The following is a 10,556-nucleotide window of genomic DNA, read 5'->3' as shown; positions in this document are numbered from 1 at the left end:
TGTTTTTTTGTAGTTATCATAATCATATTGCATCCACTTCTCTTGGTTTTATATGTTGATGTTTTATCAAAGTTTTTTTAAAATTTTTGCCGAAGAGTGAATGAACCAAGAGATTGGCCTCAAAGAATGGAGAACCTTCATGATTCCTTCATAGGGTGTCTCTCCTCTTTCTCCTTGTTGGTTTTGGCTTCACCGCCTACTTGTGCACCCCCCCCCCCCCCCTCGCAACACTTCCTTCAATTGTTGAAGCATCGCAATGTTTCCCTCTCGCCATTTGCTCCATTCCATTTTTTTATACAAGTAACCATTCCGATCGATTTTATAAAATCAGGCACTCTGACTAGTTTTTACAAATTGCTTGGTCCAATCAGTTTTTTGTTGGTGTTTTCACAAGTTGTATCCTTGTTGTGCTGTGACTCAAGTACAAGATATAGATATGGAAATTTATCAATTTCTTGCTTGGACATCACTCTTCTTTGTAATTGTTGGTACTCCAGTCATTACTTCCCTGCTTTTTTTTTTCTAGTAGTGCATCTCCTCATGATCAACAAACAAAATTGAAAGATGCTCGTGGGAAGACAATTCTTCTTGTTGAATGGTACTTGTGTTGACATAGTATAGGTTTGTGGCAGCAGAAAGGATGTGTTGGCATGTCATTTTTTCCATGCCGACCAATAGTGATTCTTGAGGACATAAAAATGATAAGATACAAACCAAAATCAACAGCAGTATAACATACCTTCTCTTATGCATTTCCGCTCCAAACATCTGAAGGGTGAATTTTTAGTTGTCACCGTGGATGCGATTGGATTTAAAAGGAAGATGCTGGTATAGTAGTTGCAATTAGGGGTATAAACGAATTGAACTTGTTTATGAGCTTTTCGAGCCGGCTTGAAAAATATTTGATTCGTATTCAAAATTATTGAATTCAAGCCAAACTCGAACATGTTCGGTAATTTTTTCGAGCCGAATTCGCCCATAATATTCTGTTCAATTGTTCATGAGCCGCTCGCGAGCCGAATTCGAATTGAATTCTGATTATTTTTTCACAATTTTAATTTAAATATACTCAAATTAAGGTTCAAATAATTTTAACTGAACTCGAATTTAAGTCATTTCAAATTATAGTTTGATTCTGCTTGAATCAAGGTTCGAACAATTTGAATCAAATTTTATGTCGAAGCCAAAATTATCTGTATTTTCGTGCTTCGAATCGAATTCGAATATCACATATATTTTTTTAGCTCGAACTCAAATATCAATATTTTCATATTATTCGGCTCAATTCGATTCGTTTGCACCCCTAGTTGCAATATGGTTATGATAACTGTTAAATTTATGCAAAAGAAAGTAGATTCAGTTTTATTACCTATATTGGTATGTGCTTCATACTTAAGAAACTGTTTTGCATTGTACGTCACATGGGCCATGTACCATGTCAATTTCATTCATTATGTCTTTGTTCTTTTACTTTTCTCTTAATTTAATTTTTCCTATATTCTTTTCTTTGCTGATCCATGTTTTTTCTTGAGTAAATGCCTGCTTTCTGATGCAGTTTATGTTTACATATATCTCTTGTTGTTTAGCTAATGTTTTCTCTCATGGTGTAAAAATGATTGCTTCCTGACTCATATTATCCAGACTATTCAGACTGGTGTCTAATTCATTTACATTTTAGTTATTTGCCTACTACTAAGATTGTTTAACTTTGTTGGTATTCTATTATTATCATTATTATTTACTTAAGCAGTTTACTGGGTTAATTTTTCTCAGTATATCTTTTTTCTTTTGCTTTCCTCTTGATTTTTCGTATTATTCTACTGGTTGGCTGATACATGTTTTTCCTTTCAGTAAATGGCTGCATTCTGATTCATTATGTTGCCTGTATCTCCTGTTAGTTTAGCTAATGTTCTTTCTTGTGGAATAAAGACACCTTCTTCCTGACTTACATTTTCTGAATTATTTGCCTATTACTGAGATTTTTTGTCTTTACTAACAAGTTTGTGTTCTTATTTCTATTTATCATTTTAGACAATTGCACCTTTCCTTTATTTGGTCAGCTAAAGCTTGCCAAATTTTATTTCATAAGATCTATCATTATGTTTGTCTCTTCATGGAAGACATCTTACTTGTTCAATTTCTTTTAATTATATATTCAGTACAAGTGAATCATCATCTTATCCCACTAAGTGGGGTTCCTTTTAATTGAGCTCTATCTCCTATTATATCATCATTTATATTTAAATAAATTTTATCTTGTTTTATTGTTGCTAACCAAGTCTTTTTTGCACCTCGCCCTCGTTTGATATGCGTATTTGTCATAGTTTCACACCTATTATATCATCATCTTAGATGATATAATTCATTGAAATGTGTTGTCAATGTTCTAACCAGTCAGACACTGGTTCTTGCAAGCATTTTTCCATAGGAAGTATATTTATACCTTCAATAGTGAGTTCAATTTAGATGTTATACTATTTCACTTTCATATTGGTAGAATGTTTCAATTATTCATCATACAATGCTCTTTTCGCTTTTATTCAGACACTAACCTTGGAAAAAGAAGCTTATCCAGCCTTAGATGAACTGACTTCGAAAATTAGTACTCTTAATCTTGAGCGTGTCAGACAAATCAAGAGTCGCTTGGTGGCATTATCAGGGCGTGTGCAGAAGGTATTGTATTAACTAGATTTCTTGAAGTTAATAAAGATACATGTTACATTTTTACTGCCAATATGCTGCAAATTTAGTTTTTTGAGATGTATATTTCAATACTACTTTCTTGATGCTATCAATTTTACCACCTGATATATATGCTCCACCCTCACCCTCACCCTCACCCTCACCCTCGAGAAGGACACTACTTTGTTGGGGGCTTTCCTGTTCAGCTTCATATGGTTTAGATGTTTACCATGGATTCTTAGTTCTTTTGTTTGCTTCTGAAGCATTGATCATTTTTCATTCCTTTTGGATTTTAATTATGTTTACTATGTATTTTACATGCAGGTCAGAGATGAACTGGAACATTTACTTGACGATGACATGGACATGGCTGAGATGTATCTTACAGACAAACTTGCTCATCAGCGAGCTGGTGAATCTTCCTCAAGGATTAACTTGGAGAATGATGCATCTGAGCAGGAAGATGGGTGAGTGATTGTTGGTTTTTTAGAAGACAGCAAATAGAATGAAAATTATAGAATAAACTATCTCAGCATATCAAGACACTTTTCATACTTAGTTTGATGAGTTCGTCAAAGTACTAATTTCATTGCCCTTTTTTTCTTCTGAATATATATCTAATCCTTATATATATATATATATATATATATATATATTTGTTTATTTGAGCATTTAAAATCAAATAATGGTGTTTTGAAACCAGTGTACAAAAGTGTTGAGTTGTATTTTTTTGTATATTAAATTTTCTTAATTTCTGCATGAATTAAATAATTATGTCTGATGGATATATCCCATCTTATGGGTTCTAAGCCTATTATCTTGAAGTAATTCATCTTTTGAACTCGGTTTGGTTGCTACTTAGCACTATCTGTTTTTATTTATATTGGATTACTAAGCAGTGCAGCTCAACAAATAACCAACCACAAACTACCTAAAATAGACGACTAAGTATGTTCAAATGTGTAGATTTGACCGGTCTTATAAGGGTGCCGTGCTATAGAATTTTAGCTTATTTTATTTTTTGAAATTTCTTATGGAAGCCATTTAAGATTATTAAGTGCTTTACATGAAATTTTGCATGTTAAGGGATGATGAGTTAGGAGTTGAAACAGAAAGCAGTCAAGAAAGCTTAGGAGTCTTAAAGCCTAATATTGAGGAGCTGGAGATGCTTTTGGAGGCTTACTTTGTGCAGATTGATGGCACTCTTAACAAACTCTCTCATGTATGTTTATGCATTTTCACTGCCAACTGTCAAGCTTTGCTATCTTTTATTTATTATCTACGACCAATATTAAAAGCGGGAAACCTCGGAGCACATATTTTCTTAGAAATTGTTTATGACTTGACAAAATTCATGATGCACATGTTAATCATGAACTCAGACAGAATCGTCCCTACTATGAAGGAAAATATATGTGATCATAACTAAATGGGTCTAGTAATTTTGAATAATTGGTCACTTTGGTGGAGTTTCCCTTTCCATCATTAGTCAAGGAAGCGAGCCATCTTGTGGCTCTCTCTTTGCCTAAAACCTGAAGAATCCCACTAGCTACAACCCATACTAAGCTCAGTATTTGTAATCTGACTCGTCACCTTTTGGCTTACACTAAGCATAACCTTCATGGCCTAACCCACCTGACCTTGCTTCATCCCCCAATTATGTGTCTTCATCCCCTACATTATTCCTCTTTTATCAATGTGGAACTAGATGAAGCTAATCATCTTGTGACATGTTGCTTGCTATAAGACGTGTAGAATTGGTTGTCTTTTTTGCATAATCTCTATCTAAAGGTAAATTCTTGTTTAGATATTGGTTAGTTAGGCATGTTCATGGGTCAATTCCAATTTTCTCTTTTCCTTTGTTTTCTCTTCTCCACAAGACTGACTTGCCTATTTATTCTCTTGGGATGCATGAAGTTGAGGGAGTATGTCGACGACACAGAGGACTACATCAACATTATGCTGGATGAGAAGCAGAATCAACTGCTGCAAATGGGAGTCATGCTGAGCACTGCCACTGTGGTGACCACTGCTGGTGTGGTGGTTGTAGGTCTATTTGGTATGAACATTGGCATCGACTTATATAACGCCCCCTACCACAAATTCTGGGAAACGACTTGGGGCACTGTTGTTGGCTGTGTGATTCTCTATATTTTAGCGATTGCGTTCGGTAAGAGGAGCGGGTTGCTTCAGTGACAGACATTTTCCCTGTTGATTTGTGTAAATCGAATGGAAGGAGCCCAGCAGTTTTCAGCTAACTGAGAGATCTGTGAAAGTGCTTCCAAGTACATTCCAAGTCCACGGTACCGTAAAACATCTATTCTTTTGGGTTACGCTTGTAGCTTCTCTGGAGAATTTTAATAAATGTGGTGATAGTGTGCTTTAACTACGTATTTGTTATCAAATAAAAGACTAACGTGGGCATTCTATGGCATTGCATAACTTTTTATTGATAAGAAAGGGTTATGTTTATCATCTCGAACTTTTATTTTTAAAGATTTGATATTTAACTCTTCCTTTAAGAGGTTGCCGTATTGCAGTATGTCTCTAGCATGTTTAATACATTTTTTTTAAACTGGGTATTTAATTCTTACAAGTTCATTAATTTCGGGATAGATGGTCTGAATTCATATTTTGTCTACTAAATAAATCTAGGAAACATGATGACTTGACATTGCGATTCAGTATCAATGTACCTTGTGTAGAAATTGATTTCTTTCCCCACTTTCCAGTTTATTTTCAAATAAAGAAAACACGTTTGTGATACGTTCAAAAGAGAACAAAATTCCAAGAATTTAGGTGGCATGCATTTTTAAGAAGTGAATGCTTTCTTATTTTTTGGATTTGTCTGTGTGATTTTTTTTTTTTTAAAAACACTCTCTCATTTTTTTAGTACATAATATATATATTTTTTTAAAAAAGGTTTTTTCAAAGTTTAAAACTATATCATTTTGTTGGATTTATAAACGTAGAAACTTGTTTAGAAAAAATTAAATCGCTAAGATAAGATCATCAATTTGTTAGTAGTGTCTCAAAAAGTTAACTATATCCTCACTTTCGGTCTATGTTACCTCTCCGAATCTAAATATATCGTTTCTCAAGGAATTTGACCCTTTGATCTAACACTTAACCATGTCATTGTTCAGTCCTTACAATTAGTGTTGTTAAATGAATCAATAATTCATCAAAAATTTAATCCGTCAAAAATTCATTATGGGGTGAGACGGAACAACCCATCATCTTGATAGATTGAAAAATCTCTAACCCAAGATGAATTCTAGGTTAGACAGTTCCTGCAACCTGTCTTAAATTTGATTGAATTATATATATATATATATATATATATATATATATATATATATATATATATAAACTTTTAAATTTGAATGGTGAATTAGGTAGGTTAAGTTCATAAATTCATTAAATTTTCTATTTTAATTTTAAATATAAAAAAAAAAATTTTTCAACCCGTGGGTCAATCTAAATATATTGAATTTTTCACTTTAATTTTAACTTTAAAAAAAAAATTATCTCAACTTGTGGACCAACCCAAATCCACCATGGGCTAATCCGCATGGGATTGCAAACATAAGCGGATTGACCTACTTAAATGCACTTTAAAATGGATTAATAAAATTTCAACCAACTTGTTTAAATTATTTAATAGGATGAACCAACTCGATGGACCTAATCCAAATTAATGACTTTAGTTATGATCAATCATAAACTTCCGACTAACACTAATTGATAATGTTTCAAAATATAAGTCCAGAGGAAGCTTGATCATCGACATTATTAACTTTAAATTACTAAATTTTCTATATATATAATTTTGATATTCCTGTCCATTTTGCAATACGTGATTCATTCGTGATAGAAGATTCGGGAGGCTCGAAAGTGTTTCGGGTGTCTGAAAAAATAATAGTGCCATTTTTAAATTTTTAAATTTATTTATTTATTTATTATTTTTAATTATGATTAAATTATTAAAAAAATTTCTTTTAAAATTTAAGGATTGAGTTATAATACTAACCCATAAAAATTTTCAAAATAAAAAAAATTAACTACTCATGGAGCATACCGAGTTATTATCTCACATTTTTTATCCAACACATTTCATAAGCAACTATTTTTTTATTTAAATTTTTTTTATATATTTAATACAATAATCTAACTTTTAAAGAAATTTTTTTTAAATAATTTAACTATAAGTAAAATAAATAAATAATAATAATAAACAAAAAAAAACATTGTTACTATTTCAGACATTTGAAACCCTTTCGAACACTCCAAATCTTCTGTTATGAACAAATCGCGCATTATAAGGCGCAGGATATTAAAACATTATATATATACTCCTTGATATAACATAACAAGACAATACAAGGTAAATTGTTGACAAAATATTGTGATTATCAGTAATAACAAGAGAAGAACCCGCACATGAGTCCCTAGTTGAGGAGTTCTAAGTGTGCGCAATAGGAAGCTTATTCATTGCCTCCTACCATGACCTCTGTCAAGCTTGCGAAGCTCTAGTGCCACTTTGCCATGTTTGATGATTTCGTCTACTTAGTTTAGCAAAAACTTTGACAGGGCATTCTGAACCTCCAAGTGGGATGTTTAGCTTCTTAGTTTGCTGTTTACTTCCTAGACAACCTCTGTTGTTTATTTTTCATCCTTTATTGATGCAACTTCTAAATTCCCTTCATTTATTGACGGCGATCATCCCCGACCAGAGGTCGAAGCTCTCCATGATCAGCACCAGCATCTCCCTGTCCTCAATCTTCCCCACGTATCTCTGTCGTTGTCTTTGCTGCTGCTGCTGCTGACTTTCCCTCCAACAATTCGCCCAACCTTGTCTCAAGATTTTCTGGAGTATATTTGATGTATTTCAACGGATTCTTTCCATTCTCGAGCGGCGGCCTGACAGAAGACAAAGACATTGCTATTGTCAATGGACATAATTGGAGTTAAGGTATGAATAAATACAGAACATGGCCATCAATTTCTTGTAGTGCATGATTAATCATTTCAGAATTTCACCAGGCCATCTCCTGACCGGGATTTTCTGAAGATAGGGGATGACAATCAATTAACACAGGTAACTATGGCCAAAGAACACCCAAGTCATGCCAACTAGCAATGATACTGCAAGAATAGATAAAAGGCCTGTTGGAAATTTGGGAACAAAAATTAAATCACTGGAGAATGCATATCATGAATAACCTTTTCTGACATAAAAGAGCAATAACTTTACATAATGTCAGCTCCAAACTACAATTGTGACTGGAAACTAGATACTCAAGCAACAAGGATATATCTAGAAGAGATTTCTTAGGGCTGTAAAAGGATCCCAGATACGGAGGCAGAGCTCAGTGCTCAGCTAGATAAGCAGGAATCTTGTTTAATCTTGGTTTAAAAAACAATGGAAGAAGAAGAAGATTACTAGAGTTGTTTAGTGAATAAAATTCTTGCACAAACTCTTTTATTTATTTGAAACTACAAATTGCCTCTGATAAGCTTGTAGAAGTATTTAACTTATATTATATTAATACCATTAGGTTTACAAAACTTCATATGCATTGCTAACCTAGTATATTTTCAGTTTTGAAAATCAGCTCCTGATAAATACAAATATAGAAGTTTACAATACCTCAAAAGGAAAAAAAATATCAAAAAGAGATGATTAGATTCTATACGCTAAGTCATGCCCATGTGAAGCTGAAAATTATGGGATTCAGAGGAATAAATGACAAGATATCTGTTATTTCAAATGGATAAAGGGAAGCATTAGTAATATATTCTCTGTTGCTGAGAACATACCCAAACTGTTTTATGAAAGATCGATATGCCGGTAAGAGAACTTCAGCAACTGCAAGCCTCAACGATTCACGCAACTCTTGATCAGTACTGTCCACTCACATTGTCTCATGCATAGCTCCTCAAACTGCATATTGAACGACTTGAACCTGGCAATAAGAAAGGCAGTTGGTTTGTAAAACATCATTGATTTATCACTTAAAAAAGAAAATATAGAACCAACCTATCCTTCAGTATAGGATTTGGAACTAAACCACTGCTGCTACCACCTTCAATCCCTGGGACAACACTACCTCCTGACGAAGACACACCTTGGGCTGAGAGGGTCTGCAATATCTGTGAAATTGCCCAAATTGGAAAAATCATACAGCAAGAAATGGATGAAAAATTATCTGATTATTAGTGTCAGTTTCTTTTTAAAAAAATAAAGGAAATAAAAAAGATGCATATAATCAATTTAGAAGCATCAAGCTATGCATGGTTCTGCCCTGTAATTGTAATGCAAACAATAGAATAGCAATTATCCACAAAGAATTGTTTGTCAGACTAATTGCCAACCACCAAGATGCTGCTACGACTCTGAGATTGTGATGCAAGGTAATACCGTCCCAGTGTCAGGTATCAGTGTCTGATCGGAATGGTGTGGGATGCAATGCTAACACCAACAAGTGTGTGTGCATGTTCAGGAAGGACTGAACAACCACAGGACACCAAGCCTACCCCTCTTCAATGTTCAATATTATATAACTTATAAGAACAAACCTTTGACCAAGCAACCCTTCAATATTGATTTGCAGTCTGTTATACAATCCTACGATGTCTCTGGATCCAATCATCACCCAATAGGTCTTTTGCTTCTGACCTAAAACACATACACACACAAAAATAAAAAAATAAAAAAATCAGACAACCTGAATTATCATGCATCTCATAAACCATAAAAAAAAACACACCTCCATGCAGATTTAACAATGTAATGGATGTTATTTGTTGAACAAAATATTCAAAAATAATTCTTATTCATCTCAATCCTATACCCTTTACATAAGAGGTCTATTTATATACAAACTAGAAATCTTTCTAAGAAAAGAATCCAACTAAGGAAACTATAATTAGGCTAATTGACAACTACCTAATTAAGAATATATATTAACTAATATAAATAGATAATACTCCCCCTCAAATTGGAGCATAAATATTAATCAAGCCCAACTTGTTACAAAGATAATCAACCCGAACCCCATTTAATATTTTTGTGAAGATGTCTCCTAGTTGCTCTCCAGTCTTCACGTATCCTTGATCAAGCCTTGTTGAATTTTTTCACGAACGAAATGACAATCAATTTCAATGTACTTAGTTCGTTCATGAAACATGGGATTTGATGCAATGTGAATAGCGGCTTGATTATCATACCATAGTTTTGCTAGTATTGAAATTTTAAGTCCTACTTCAGTCAACTGACTAACAATACTAGCCGAATATGCAATATCTGGACGAGTCACAATAAGATAATTCAACTTCTCAATCAACCTTCGATATCTCTCAGGATATTCAAATAGTTCTCCATCTTCTGTAAAGTGCATATTTTAAGTGATTGGAGTACTAAAACGCTTTGCCCCTAATTTGCCCGTCTCATTCAATAGGTCGAGAATATATTTTCTCTTAGATAGAAATATACCTTTCTTGTTTCTTATAACTTCAACACCTAAAAAATACTTTAGCATCCCTAAGTCTTTTGTATGAAACTAAGTAAGAATGAAAGATTTAAGAGATAAAATTCCCGTAGTATCACTTCCAGTTATAACAATATCATCTACATACACAACCAACAGAATGACACCAGCTTCTGACCACTTGTAGAACTAGTTAAATTACTTGTGAATAATAGATCACATGCTGAGGAAGAGATACTTCTAGATGATGCTTCTTTTGTGAAGAAGATCTTCACATTTAAGTGATGTGGATTATAGTAGTTATATCAGTTTTCTCTCCTCAATCATATGTTGGATGCATTGATGAGGTTAAGCTTGAGCTCCCTTTAGTACTCCCACACA

At 33.5% G+C, this 10,556-nt stretch overlaps 1 protein-coding gene and 1 pseudogene across 1 annotated transcript; one reads left to right on the top strand and one right to left on the bottom strand.

Annotated features, from left to right (window-relative positions):
* Window positions 1–2,544: 2,544 nt before the first annotated feature.
* On the top strand, window positions 2,545–5,145 carry LOC141819096 (magnesium transporter MRS2-F-like; the record flags this gene model as incomplete). Its single annotated transcript, XM_074706463.1, has 4 exons — window positions 2,545–2,673; window positions 3,007–3,149; window positions 3,769–3,904; window positions 4,600–5,145. Coding segments are annotated over 4 exons (687 nt in total), but the record flags the coding sequence as incomplete, so codon positions are not given.
* A 2,312-nt stretch (window positions 5,146–7,457) lies between these two features.
* LOC141819095 (exocyst complex component EXO70A1-like) lies at window positions 7,458–9,487 on the bottom strand (annotated as a pseudogene).
* Between the last annotated feature and the right edge of the window lie 1,069 nt (window positions 9,488–10,556).

Source organism: Curcuma longa, unplaced genomic scaffold (assembly GCF_044706935.1).
Source record: "Curcuma longa cultivar G26 ecotype Majalengka, Jawa Barat unplaced genomic scaffold, ITB_CL_G26_1.1 contig_27759, whole genome shotgun sequence".
Taxonomy (NCBI): Eukaryota; Viridiplantae; Streptophyta; class Magnoliopsida; order Zingiberales; family Zingiberaceae; genus Curcuma; species Curcuma longa.
Note: the sequence above shows the minus strand (reverse complement) of the source record. Positions and strands in the feature narration are given on the sequence as shown.